General features: G+C 44.4%; 1 protein-coding gene across 2 annotated transcripts in view; it reads right to left on the bottom strand.

The window, feature by feature from the left end:
• Positions 1-6650: 6650 nt before the first annotated feature.
• LOC109891152 (FYVE, RhoGEF and PH domain-containing protein 5) overlaps positions 6651-14112 on the bottom strand; it is a 54912-nt gene continuing 47450 nt past the window's right edge. The window contains exons 13-21 of one of the 2 annotated variants that reach the window (XM_031825213.1): positions 12621-12704; positions 12208-12287; positions 11812-11908; positions 11431-11568; positions 11190-11292; positions 9431-9567; positions 9035-9160; positions 8482-8636; positions 6651-8254 (exon numbers count right to left, since the gene is read on the bottom strand). In XM_031825213.1, the coding sequence (XP_031681073.1) occupies positions 8218-8254; positions 8482-8636; positions 9035-9160; positions 9431-9567; positions 11190-11292; positions 11431-11568; positions 11812-11908; positions 12208-12287; positions 12621-12704 (957 nt within the window). In that variant the 3' untranslated portion in view covers positions 6651-8217. The remainder of the gene's footprint in view (positions 8255-8481; positions 8637-9034; positions 9161-9430; positions 9568-11189; positions 11293-11430; positions 11569-11811; positions 11909-12207; positions 12288-12620; positions 12705-14112) is intronic. The other variant, XM_031825214.1, reaches the window with a different exon arrangement.

Below are 14112 nucleotides of genomic sequence, written 5' to 3'. Positions count from 1 at the left end.
GCATGTTTAGATTACATTGAGCGCTGGTTTCCTGGTGGATCTGGCCCCACACAGCTGACTCTCCCAGCTCTGCACTGACATACATGGCTCTAATGCTCTAATAGGTCACAGCTACAGAAGCAAGAGGTCACAGCAGCCGGAGGAAGATAGTGCACGACCAGAGCTCTATGGGGTCCCATTTGGGACATAGTCGTGCACTATCTATATATGGAATATGGTGCTCTCACTATCTATATATGGAATATGGTGCTCTTTGGGACACATGCTCACCCAGAGGGTCCATTATGTACATGTTCCACTGATACTTTCTGACTCCTCTGCCTAGTGGTACTACTATCTATCTCTACTACTGAGTATCTACACGGAGTCTCTTTGGTAAGTTAATGAGAACCACTCAGTGTAATGTGGTAATGTGATCATTGTTTGATTAAATTGAAAGGAAGCCCTGTCGTGCTGGTGAGCATAATGGGACTTTGCGTTGTTATGAAAGCCCAGCTAATGACCCCCAGCCAATAAGATACCTTTATCCCCCAGGGACAGTTAATACCACCCACCACCACTACAGACAGACATAGCCCGAGTCCCACCCTATTCCCTATACAGGTATAGTGCATTACTATTGAACAGAGCCCTATAGGCCCCGGTCAAAAATAGTGCACTAGGGAATAGGATGCCATTTGGGACACATCCATTGACACGGACACAGGCACCTACCCACTGAGCTGGACTTTAGTGGTGTCCATTTGGGCTCCCGAGTGTTCGCAGCGGTCTAAGGCACTGCACCTCAGTGCAAGAAGTGTCACTACAGACACCCTGGTTCGATTCTAGGCTGTCTCACAACCGGCCATGATTGGGAGTCCCATAGGGTGGTGCACAATTGGCCCAGTGTCGTCCGGGTTTGGCTGATGTAGGCCATCATTGTAAATAAGAATTTGTTCTTAACTGACTTGTCTAGTTAAGTATAAATTTAAAAAGTGCCGCTCGCTTGTTTATGTTCCCCCTCTGCAGACTGACACTGATGACACAGAATATGGAAACCATGACACACTCTCCATGTATAGACAACACAGGGTTGAGGGACTTTATGTTTTGTTCAGGGAGGGAGAGTGGGAGGATTCTAAACCTGGACTGGTGGAGGGACGGAGGTATGGAGGAAGGGGGAAGAGGTGTAACAGTGACTTGTCAGTGTGAGCGGCATGTAGAGTCGCAAAAAATGGGACATAACACCTTGTCCCGCTCTTCTTCCACCCTCCTCTACCTCTCCCTTTCTCTTCTCCCCTCTCCTGTTCTCCTCTCTCTCTCTCCACTGCGTTGCGAGACAAGGTGCAGACCCAGAAATGTCAACCCAATGTCATGAGAAAGTATTTTGTTATCTTTTTTCTCAATCTCTTTCTTTCCTCACTTTCTCTGTCACATATCCAGTTCTATGACTCTTTAAGTCTCTTCATGGGTTAAACCACCTCCTACATCCCTATTGATAATGCTTTCCGTTTTTGAACATAAAGCAACAGAAAAACCCTGTTTGTGGGTGATGCTTTATGCACAAGAAGATTATGGTGTATATGATAACCAATGGCAATACCACTTTCAGAACTGAGAGCAAAACTAATACACACCTTTTTCGCCTCTCTGGTGAGTGGGTCAGATAGCTTATCCTTGTCATTTTTTTAACCTTAATTTAACTAGCAAGTCAGTAAAGAACAAATTCTTATTTTCAATGACGGCCTAGGAACAGTGGGTTAACTGCCTTGTTCAGGAGCAAAACTACAGAATTTTACCTTGTCAGCTCGGGGATTCAATCTGGCAAACTTTCGGTTACAAGTCCAATGCTCTAACCACTAGGCTACCTGCCACCCAATAAATGATGTGTGTGTCCGTGTGAATTTGGCAGTGGGAGTAAGGCAGAGTTCACACAATACAGCTCTCACTTTGTCATTCTCTAAGGTCAGAAGGAATAGTAGAATAAGTTTACTTCATTATAGATATTTGAGAAGTCTTTAATAGTTTGATGTGCATTTGAGAGACAATAGCATGAGAGACAATTAGAGCCCAGGGCAGCTGACCTTATTGAGCAGTTCTGTTCTTTGTGATTGATGAGCAGCATGCTTCGCTCTCTGTGCCTCATGCCTGGGGTGTGTGTGTGTGTGTGTTAGGGTTATGATACTGTTACAGTACCATCTCACTAAAACAGCATATCCTCCCACCTTCGACCTCCATCCTAAAGCAAGGAGTGCACTCAACACTCAGTCAGTGTCAGTAATGAGGACACAGGGAAGAACTAACAGGAAGGGAAGAACTGACCTCCCTCCTCTCTCTTTTTAGTTCTCACTTCTCCTTCTAACTACTTCTTACTTGTACAGACACCACCATTTTTCTAATATCTCACTCTACCTCCCTGTTTCATACTGTCCTGTCCTGTTCTGTTTCTAATATCTCACTCTACCTCCCTGTTTCATACTGTCCCGTCCTGTTCTGTTTCTAATATATCACTCTACCTCCCTGTTTCATACTGTCCCGTCCTGTTCTGTTTCTAATATCTCACTCTACCTCCCTGTTTCATACTGTCCTGTCCTGCTCTGTTTCTAATATATCACTCTACCTCCCTGTTTCATACTGTCCCGTCCTGTTCTGTTTCTAATATCTCACTCTACCTCCCCGTTTCATACTGTCCCGTCCTGCTCTGTTTCTAATATATCACTCTACCTCCCTGTTTCATACTGTCCCGTCCTGTTCTGTTTCTAATATCTCACTCTACCTCCCCGTTTCATACTGTCCCGTCCTGCTCTGTTTCTAATATCTCACTCTACCTCCCCGTTTCATACTGTCCCGTCCTGCTCTGTTTCTAATCTCTCACATTCAGTGTTTTCATTGAAACAGTATGGTAGTATGGGATAATGGAGTATGACTGCTAATGAAGACTTTTTAAGAAAACCCAGGCTGGATAATAGGAACAGGTGCAGAAGGCAGGTACGGGGGGGGGGGGGGGACGACGACTTGTGTCTAGGGAGGGAGAGGAATTGGAACAAATTAATGGCCACTAGTTAAGAAGGGCAAGCATCACTGGAATGGTATGCAGTATGAGTAGGGCCTGAAGTTTTTCCTAGTCAGATCATGAAAATAGGATGAGACCTGCATGAACTAAAGAGGACCTAACCAACAGCCTTACAACTGAGAAACAGGATACGTTGTGAAACACAAAGAGAGCTAGACAAAAATAATGAGGAAGAGTTGAAAGAATGAGGGATGCTGTTGAAGAAAGTAAAGACAAAGAGAGGGAGCCTGGGAGAGGGTAAAAAGGAGAGCACTGGATGATGAAGGATCCAGCCTATATAGAACGAGGTGTCTGCAACTTTCAGGTACCCCAGAAAACAAACTTTCCCCCTTACTATTCTGGGTCAGGAAAGCTCAGGGGAGAGGTAAGAAACAGAGCAGTGCTGCCCTTTCTCCTGTACTGCAACCTGCTGCCTGTCTGTCTATCTGTCTGGATCACCCAGGCTCTGTTGCCTTACTGCTGCAGCCTTCACAGTAATCTCATTTTCACTCAGGACCCCCTTCCAGCATTGGAGAACATTGTACTATTGCAACTTCTGCTTATTTAGTGCCCAGTTAGGCACAGTGGAAATAAGGGTGGTAGTCTAAGGGTGTGTTCGTAAATTTGCTCTGGCTATCTACTCCAATTTCAGAGCACTCTCTGTGCCAGAGCGCAGAATAACTGATTAATTTACAAACGCTCAACACCTGTTGAATATGGCCGATGCCGGTAAATGCCGGCAAAAAAAAAATCGTATTTAAATTGTTGCCAGCAGCACAGTTACAGTCACCAACGCTCTGGATAACATGAAAACAGCCTAACCAGCTCTTCTAGGGCAAGTAAAATGGTCAGAGTGAGCTGTTCTCTCATTTTTGTCTGGAAGTAGCTAGCTAGATAGCCAACGTTAGCCAGTTAGCTTGGGTGCTTGACTCTCTTTGTGAAGTCAGAACTCTCGGGTCAACCCTTCTCCTCGGCCAGAGCCTCCAGTGTGCGCTCTGAACGCTCCGAGAGCGAAACGCTCTGTGGATGGTGGGATAGTTTTGGGGCAACAATCAACATTGGGCGTATGTGTGTGTGCAAACAATCTGGCACTGCTCTGAATTTAGGAACGCCCAGAGTGCCTAAAGGTAACCAAATGGTTAACCGGACTCTTTGCATTGTGTGCACCCCCCTTTTTACGCTGCTGCTACTCTCTGTTTATCTTATATGCATAGTCACTTTAACTATACATTTATGTACATACTACCTCAATTGGCCCGACCAACCAGTGCTCCCGCACATTGGCTAACCGGGCTATCTGCATTGTGTCCCACCACCCGCCAACCCCTCTTTTCCCCCTCAGGAAACTAAAAAGATTTGGCATGGGTCCTGAGATCCTCAAAAGGATCTACAGCTGCAACATCGAGAGCATCTCGACCGGTTGCATTACCGCCTGGTACGGAAATTGCTCGGCCTCCGACCACAAGGCACTACAGAGGGTAGTGCGTACTGCTACTCTCTGTTCATCATATACAGTGGGGGAAAAAAGTATTTAGTCAGCCACCAATTGTGCAAGTTCTCCAACTTAAAAAGATGAGACAGGGCTATAATTTTCATCATAGGTACACTTCAACTATGACAGACAAAATGAGAAAAAAAATCCAGATAATCACATTTTAGGATTTTTATTGAATTTATTTGCAAAGTATGGTGGAAAATAAGTATTTGGTCAATAACAAAAGTTTCTCTCAATATAATAGAAAATCTTTGGAGGGAGTTGAAAGTCCGTGTTGCCCAGCAACATCCCCAAAACATCACTGCTCTAGAGGAGATCTGCATGGAGGAATGGGCCAAAATACCAGCAACAGTGTGTGAAAACCTTGTGAAGACTTACAGAAAACGTTTGACCTCTGTCATTGCCAACAAAGGGTATATAACAAAGTATTGAGAGAAACTTTTGTTATTGACCAAATACTTATTTTCCACCATAATTTGCAAATAAATTCATAAAAAATCCTACAATGTGATTTTCTGGATTTTTTTTCTCATTTTGTCTGTCATAGTTGAAGTGTACCTATGATGAAAATTACAGGCCTCTCTCATCTTTTTAAGTGGGAGAACTTGCACAATTGGTGGCTGACTAAATACTTTTTTGCCCCACTGTATGCATAGTCACTTTAACCATACCCACATGTACATACTACCTCAATAAGCCTGACTAACCGGTGTCTGTATATAGCCTTGCTACTCTTATTTTCAAATGTCTTTTTACTGTTTTATTTATTTACTTACCTACACACACACACATACTTTTTCCCCCCTCACTATTGGTTAGAGCCTGTAAGTAAGCATTTCACTGTAAGGTCTACACCTGTTGTATTCGGCGCACGTGACAAATAAACTTTGATTTGATGTGCTGTGCTTGTTGATTTTTGCATGTTTGTGTAACAGTATAGACTTTACGTCCGTCCCCTCGCCCCGACATGGGCGCGAACCAGAAACGCTGCACACGTCAACAGTCACCCTTGAAGCATCGTTACCCATCGCTCCACAAAAGCTGCGGCCCTTGCAGGGCAAGGGGAACCACTACTTCAAGGTCTCAGAGCAAGTGACGTCACCGATTGAAACGCCACTACCGCGCACCACCGCTAACTAGCTAGCCATTTCACATCGGCTACATTTGGATAGCAGCGCACTGATGTCCATGTACTGTAACTATATACAGTACTCTCCTCTACCCTCATGATACAGGCATGACAGATGTCAGTCAGCCTGAATGTCCCCTGATTCTACACTGAACAAAAATATAAACGCAACATGTAAAGTGTTGGTCCCATGAGCTGAAATAAAAGATCCCAGAAATGTTCCATACGCACAAAAAGCTTATTTCTCTTAGATTGTGTGCACAAATTTGTTAACATCCCTGCATTTCTCCTTTGCTAAGGTGATCCATCCACTTGATAGGTGTGGCATATCAAGAAGCTTATTAAACAGCATGATCATTTCAGAGGTGCATCTTGTGCCGGGGACAATAAAAGGCCACTAAAATATGCAGTTTTGTCACACAACACAATGCCACAGTTGGAATTGGCATGCTGACTGCAGGAATGTCCATCAGAGTTGTCAGATAATTTAATGTTAATTTCTCTTCCATATGCCGCATCCAACGTCGTTTTAGAGAATTTGGCAGTACGTCCAACTGGCCTCACTACCGCAGACCACGTGTAACCACACCAGCCTAGGACCTCCACATCAGGCTTCTTCACCTGCGGGATCGTCTGAGACCAGCCACCCGGACAGCTGATGAAAGGATTATTTCTGTCTGTAATAAAGCCCTTTTGTGGGAGAAAACTCATTCTGATTGGCTGGGCATGGCTCCCCAGTGGGTGGGCCTGGATCCCAACTGGGTGGGCCTATGCCCTCCCAGGCCGACCCATGGCTTTTCCCCTGCCCAGTCATGGGAAATAAACTTGGGCCTAATTCATTTATTTCAATTGACTGATTTCCTTATATGAAATGTAACTCAGTAAAATATTTGAAATGGTTGCATGTTGTGTTTATATTTTTGTTCAGTGTATATGCCATCTAGTGACCAATATAGGAATAGCACAGGGTAGTGAGAAGAAGTCATACAAACTGATACACACAAAGAATATCCACTTTACTTGTTTGAGAAACCCCAACAGTTTGAAATAAATAACTCATCCATTTCAAAGTCCACTACAGTGATTATGGCTGATAGCAGTGTTTTACATCAGGGAAACCACTCCCATTATAAGGCGGAGCTGAGGCTTGGTACAAATAGGAATTTGACATATTATGCAACTTAACGTTGAGGACAAGCCTCTTTTTTGTCATTGATCTGATATAATTGATATATCCATGGTTTGCTAACACAGAGAACGAACTCCAGGCACTGGGCTTAGTGAGTTTGGCACAGGCTGACCAAGACACATGATCAAACAATAACATTTAGAGGAGTGCACTTCACTACATTGCTCTTTCAGTTCCATTCTTCTTTTATGAGTGCAAAAAAAGCAAAATCATTTTTGCCTATCAAAATCTCTACATATGTATTTACATGAACTAATTGTTGTATGTAAGGCCATTTCAGAAAATACAGTACATGGCGAAAATATGTAGCTAAGAAACACATTAAATGTAAAACAATACAAGACAATAGTCATACTTTGAGCAGAACCTGTGCTTCAAAATGTCAGGCACGTGAAGCTGGAGTCCAGTGCAGAAACGTGTTCTGATAAAAGGAGAGAAATAGGGCGTCCATTCAGTAAATAGAGGGAGATCTTTTAAAGTACCGCCATGTTGGTTTACTAAGGCTGTATTGCACTGTGAACATGGAAGCACATACTGGGTCGACCCGGGAGGGGTGAATGACCCTACGACCTCAGAGGATGGTGTAATAATACCTGGAGATCCACTCTCATTCTTCTGACATCACATTAAGACTACAGTCACGTTGGCATGTGGTCAACGTGTATTAATAACAGATCCATCATTTTCATAAGCTCTGGATGTAGGTTACACATTAGTAGGACATGCAGTTTAAACACATTTACTGCTAATGTTATTTTTCTGTCTTGTCTTCTTTAGCCTCAAATGTAACCCCTTGTCAGGGCTCTTAGTGTCAAAAACATGTCAATGTAGTGATAGCTTGATATCAACCAACATATTCTTCTTTGCTTTAATAAATCCAGCATTTCTTTTGCATGTCATTTCCCTTCCATTTTTATAAGTAATCCAGAGTAGTTAATTCCATGAAAAGTGTGTGTGTGTGTGTGTGTGTGTGTGGGGGGGGGGTCATAGGTAGTCTTGGTGGAATTTTCCAGAACGGAACCTATCCGTGCCAGCTCCTCACTTGGCTCTGGGTGTCACACCTTCCGTAGCAGCGGGACGGGGACATTGGAGGGTGACAAAGTAGGCGAGCGTGTCCCCTCCTTTAAGAACACCATGTTTCCTTCTCTCCTCTCTCGGTCCACACACAGTAAGACACAGCCGTCACAGCTGACTAAAGGCAAAATTAACATATTCCTCCCTCTTACTCTTCCCTTTTTGTTTTACATTCAGGCATTCTGAGGCACTGCTATGTGTAGCAGGAGAGTGGCAGTGAGGTCCCCAGGGTAAGTCTGGAAGGTGAGTGATGCACATCCAAAGATACAGACTCAACAACCCACCCAAGATGGCCACTGCTATAAAACTGTGGCTTCCTCCATGGCGTTCACCCATCTGGGTAGAAAGAAAAGTGCTGACTGTAATTATAATACATTGTAATTACAATCTGATTGATACTGTTGCCAATGTGATTCATGCCTATGACATGACTTAATGAGGCCTGTAAGTGGGGCCAGGAGTTTTACCTCACCACGTATAAGGCTAAAGACTATAACTATGGCCCAGAGTTAGTTTTGGTCAGATCATGTGGTGATATATTTTTGGTGCAGTGCAGGGCTCACCTCTTAGCAGTGTGGTTGTCCTCGGCCTTAAAGGTGTAGTACAGGGTCTTCTTGTGGTACAGCTCAAAGACGTTGGTAGTCTCCGCTCCACCTGGCCTGTCAGGCAGCTTAACTGTGAAGCCCAACAGAGGCAAACTCTCAGACGCCACCTTCTCCTGGAGACAGAGAGTGAGAGAGACAGAGAGAAGGAGGAAGAGAGAGACAGAGAGAGAGAGACAGAGAGAAGGAGGAAGAGAGAGGCAGAGAGAGAGAGACAGAAAGAAGGAGGAAGAGAGAGACAGAGAGAAGGAGGAAGAGGAGACAGAGAGAAAGATAGGGAGAGAGAGAGAAATACACAGTGATCATTAACCTGCATCGTTTTAAGGATGCAGTTTGTGGAGGTTTTGCTGACTAAAAAAGTAGAGAGGGTGAATTAACTTTACTAGAGAAACTCTGCTCTTTCTCCATCTGAGTCGGGTATGTGTACATTACAGAGTTACAGGGAGGGATAAGTGGTTTGGGTAGAGGTGTGTGTGAGGGTTCAGGTTTAAGGGGAGTGTGTGTTCCCCCTCACCTCGCAGGCCTGGTAGGTGTAAAGCACCTTGTCTTTGAGGAGGAACCACAGCCTCTTCCAGTTCCTCTTGCTCCTCTTACTGCGCTGCAGAGTCCCGCTCATAGAGCCCTCCTCTGACACACTCACCTAGAGACAACACAGGAACACACAGAGAGATTACTTACATACATAACAGGGCAAAGGGAGCGTATGCTGCTACTACCTCAGTACAACCAAGGTGCTTGAATTGAAGATCAAGCTGGAAAAAACCCTGTCTAAGAGACACTTTGAGGAAAATGTATGTTTACATTAAAATATAAGTTTAGTGCGTGGACAATAGCTTTTACCATTCATTTGGTAGAATATTAGTGGTTTGTGTGTGTGTGTGTGTGTGTGTGTGCGTGCGTGTGAGATTACCTGGGTCAGAGAGGCGGTACCCTTGCGTCTCCACAGGCTGGGAGGGTGAAAGTTCTGGAAGACGGCAGAGAGCGGGCGGATGGAGCGGCGATTAGAACGAGGACTGTCAGTACCACTCACCCCAGACACATTTCCTCCTATGGAGACAGAGAAGCCCTGATCTTAACACCTGGACTCACACACATTCAATATGCTCCAGTAGTCAAGAGCGGCATGTACAGTACAATACAGAATAGTACAGTACCTTACAGTATAGTACAGTACAATACAGTATAGGCTCCTAATTGTCCCTAGAATTTCTAAGCAAACAGCTGGAGGCAGGGCTTTCTCCTATAGAGCTCCATTTTTATGGAATGGTCTGCCTACCCATGTCAGAGACGCAAACTCGGTCTCAACCTTTAAGTCTTTACTGAAGACTCATCTCTTCAGTGGGTCATATGATTGAGTGTAGTCTGGCCCAGGAGTGGGAAGGTGAACGGAAAGGCTCTGGAGCAACGAACCGCCCTTGCTGTCTCTGCCTGGCCGGTTCCCCTCTTTCCACTGGGATTCTCTGCCTCTAACCCTATTACAGGGGCTGAGTCACTGGCTTGCTGGGGCTCTCTCATGCCGTCCCTGGAAGGGATGCCGTCACCTGAGTGGGTTGATTCACTGATGTGGTCATCCTGTCTGGGTTGGCGCCACCCCTTGGGTTGTGCCATGGCAGAGATCTTTGTGGGCTATACTCAGCCTTGTCTCAGGATGGTAAGTTGGTGGTTGAAGATATCCCTCTAGTGGTGTGGGGGCTGTGCTTTGGCAAAGTGGGTGGGGTTATATCCTTCCTGTTTGGCCCTGTCCGGGGGTGTCCTCGGATGGGGCCACAGTGTCTCCTGACCCCTCCTGTCTCAGCCTCCAGTATTTATGCTGCAGTAGTTTATGTGTCGGGGGGCTAGGGTCAGTTTGTTATCTGGAGTACTTCTCCTGTCCTATTCGGTGTCCTGTGTGAATCTAAGTGTGCGTTCTCTAATTCTCTCCTTCTCTCTTTCTTTCTCTCTCTCTCTCGGAGGACCTGAGCCCTAGGACCATGCCCCAGGACTACCTGACATGATGACTCCTTGCTGTCCCCAGTCCATCTGACCGTGCTGCTGCTCCAGTTTCAACTGTTCTGCCTTATTATTATACGACCATGCTGGTCATTTATGAACATTTGAACATCTTGGCCATGTTCTGTTATAATCTCCACCCGGCACAGCCAGAAGAGGACTGGCCACCCCACATAGCCTGGTTCCTCTCTAGGTTTCTTCCTAGGTTTTGGCCTTTCTAGGGAGTTTTTCCTAGCCACCGTGCTTCTACACCTGCATTGCTTGCTGTTTGGGGTTTTAGGCTGGGTTTCTGTACAGCACTTTGAGATATCAGCTGATGTACGAAGGGCTATATAAATACATTTGATTTGATTTATAGTATAGTACAATACAGTATAGTACAGGACAATACAGTATAGTATAGTACAATACAGTATAGTATAGTACAATACAGTATAGTACAGTGCAATACAGTATAGTACAGTGCAATACAATATAGTATAGTACAATACAGTATAGTATAGTACAATACAGTATAGTATAGTACAATACAATACAGTATAGTACAATACAGTATAGTACAGTACAATACAGTATAGTATAGTACAGTACAATATAGTACAATACCGTATAGTACAATACAATACAGTATAATACAGTATAGTATAGTACAGTACAGGAAAGGAGGAGGAGTTATGCACCTCTCTTCTGGAGCTCGCTGTAACAGTGGTCACACACGTTGGCCATGCGGTCCTCCAGGTACTTCAGAGGGGTTCGGTTCCTGGAGCAGCTCCGACACACAATCTGAGTAGAGCAGGACCACGTCACAACACCCAACACACACAGGTCAGGCCTGACTGTGGAAAACACACTCCAGCCACATCATACCGTGCTAAACTTCTCCCATGTGACGTAGCCATGCATTGTCTGCGAGAGACTCACCCTCCCGCAGGCATGGCAGTGGTGTCTGCGCAGTGTGAGGCTGAAGTCTGAGGTGCAGTTCATACACATCATCACATGGGATACAGGCACCAGAGTAGGAGCCTTCTCCCCCAGGGACAGCCACAGACGCTCTCTGGCCTGGAAGAGAGACAGGACAATATGGTTAGAGCTACGACTACCATACTAGACTTCACAGTCATACTCAGTGACTCATACTCAACTTAAGAGAAAATACTCCCTCTGCAATGTTAATATAACCTCAGTAAATGTATGAGTATTGGTTTGCTATTGTCATTGAGTGGGGAGCATTGCTATGCTATTGCTAACATTGCTAGCGTCACTTTTCTGTATGCTCTGTCTCCCAGTCAAAGTCCTCCTCACCTCTCCAGAGCAGCTGCTGAATGGCGCAGGTCCTCTGGCGTGGTCAGACACTGTCCGACTCAGAGTGTGGAACCAGTCCTCTCTCTCACTACAGGAGCTGCACAGGGACACACAGAGCACAGGTCATTAAGCCCTCTCACCATACTTCTCATATACCAGTGATGTGTTTGACTACACTACTATGAGGGCTATAAATGGTCCAGAGTGGTCTAGACAGATGGTCAGGAAAGCAGCACGGACACTACTTATAAAAGATCCAAAAGGTCTGTCACGAGAAGCTTTACTATACTTAATTCACTGTTTAAACAGTGCATTTGGTGACCGTGGGAAGTGTGAACTACAATCACTATACCGACCATTCCACCCAAGGTGTGAGTGTGTGTTAGTGTGACCCACCTGGCTGCCAAGGTGATGGAGATGTCTGCTCCCTCGATACTCAGAGCATTCTGTACATTCTCTATGATGGGTTTACTGACCTGGAACATCAACAACACATTACACAGACCCATCAGGAATCAGTGAGCGAGAGGACAGATAGGTTTGAGAAGGGTATAGAGAGAAAGAGAGGATGAGGAAAGAGAGAGAGAGGAAAAGAAGGAGAGATATAAAAGTGAGAGGGAGTAACAGAGACAAAGTTATAGAGAGAACAAGGGAGAGAGGGAGGGAGAGGGAGAAGTGAGGGGGTGAGTGATATAGACAAAGAGGAGAGAGAAATTTGGTAAATGGTGATGGAAAAAAACTGTGGGAGAGAGAGAGAAACGGGAGAGAAAAACGGGAGAGAGAGAGAGAGAGAGATGGAGGACTCTGACCTTCATCCCAGTCAGTGGGAGGCTATTCTTCAGTCTGTATTTCCCGTCCTGCTGAGGGTAGGTGTACAGCAGCACATCATTCATCTGTTAACACACAAACACACTCAGAATTCACTAACAAACCTCAGAATCACACATACTTTCATTTTGTATCCTCAGAGGCAATGAACAAGATAATATTGTATACAAACATTTCACTGATTCAGCTGTTGGATAGGACACGTGCATGGAGAAATGATTTATTATTGTCAGTACTCTCCAATCCAAATAGCATGCTACTAGGTATTATATATCTTGATGCCTAGTCACTTTACCTCTGCCTTCATGTACACACTGTATCTACCTCTATTACCACATGTCCCTGCCAATTGATATGGTTTTGGTACTCCTTGTATATAGCTTCATTCTTGTGTTTTCATTTTGTCTCGTTTAATTCTGCATCATTGGGAAAGGGCCTGTAAGTAAGCATTTCACTGTAAGGTCTACAATACCTGTTGTATTCAGCGCATGTGACAAATAAAAATTGATTTGATTAAAAATACATTGTACATTATTCCTGCACGTTAAATAACCACATGGTGGTGCCCTAAACTAAGAGGAAACCATCTGCTCCTCAACGAGGAGGTGGGCTGTTTTACTTATCATCATTTCATCAGATTGTACAGTTAAATGCAGTGGCGGTTTTAGCATAGAAACCTTGGTGGGGCAAAAAACAAATAAAAGTGGAATGCATGCCAGCAAAGCCACTACACAACACTAAACAATACATTAATTGCAATATAAAGGTGACAAACGGTGCCTACCACCTGTTAGGGCCTACATAAAGCTGTCCCAACAGCAGAGCTTTCTTTTCAGCACCATGGAGTTAATCCTTACCACTGCTACACCTGTCAATCAGCGGAGCCTTGTCTGGCAGAGAAACAGTTCATTCAGCCTCATTTACTGCCTTTTAAAAAACCATAGCTGATATGGCTGACTTGCTTAAAATGTGGTTTCTACTGACAACTGAGATGTACAAACTATGGCCTAACGCAAGCGGATAAGAGTCAATCTGTATTTTGATTAAGACAATGAGCGATCTAGGACAGACGTAATCAATATAACTATTTGTTCAGCACTTCTGAAATGTACAGAAACAGAATTCAGAACATTGGCAGTTCTTACAGTATTCTCCCTGTACACCAAGTCAGAACCGTAGGATAAATAAAGGGGCATATAAGCAGACAATGAAAGCTCTTACAATAATCGATGATTACATTTCTCTAAAACAGGTTATAGGCTACAGTAGAACAGTCAGAACAGTAGGCGAAAATAAGAGGGGTTAATATACCAAATATATTAGGGTGATGCACATGGGCTACTAACATCTTACTACACAACATACACTTAGTATGACTTTCTTAGCTACAGTATACATATCTCACTGGAATATTACATCCTTTATGAAGCAGCATACAATACATTTTTGGACTCACATTGTTGTGCTCGGCTC

The sequence above is a fragment of the Oncorhynchus kisutch genome, linkage group LG5 (assembly GCF_002021735.2).
Source record: "Oncorhynchus kisutch isolate 150728-3 linkage group LG5, Okis_V2, whole genome shotgun sequence".
Lineage (NCBI taxonomy): Eukaryota > Metazoa > Chordata > Actinopteri > Salmoniformes > Salmonidae > Oncorhynchus > Oncorhynchus kisutch.
This window is presented reverse-complemented; position numbering and strand designations above follow the sequence as displayed.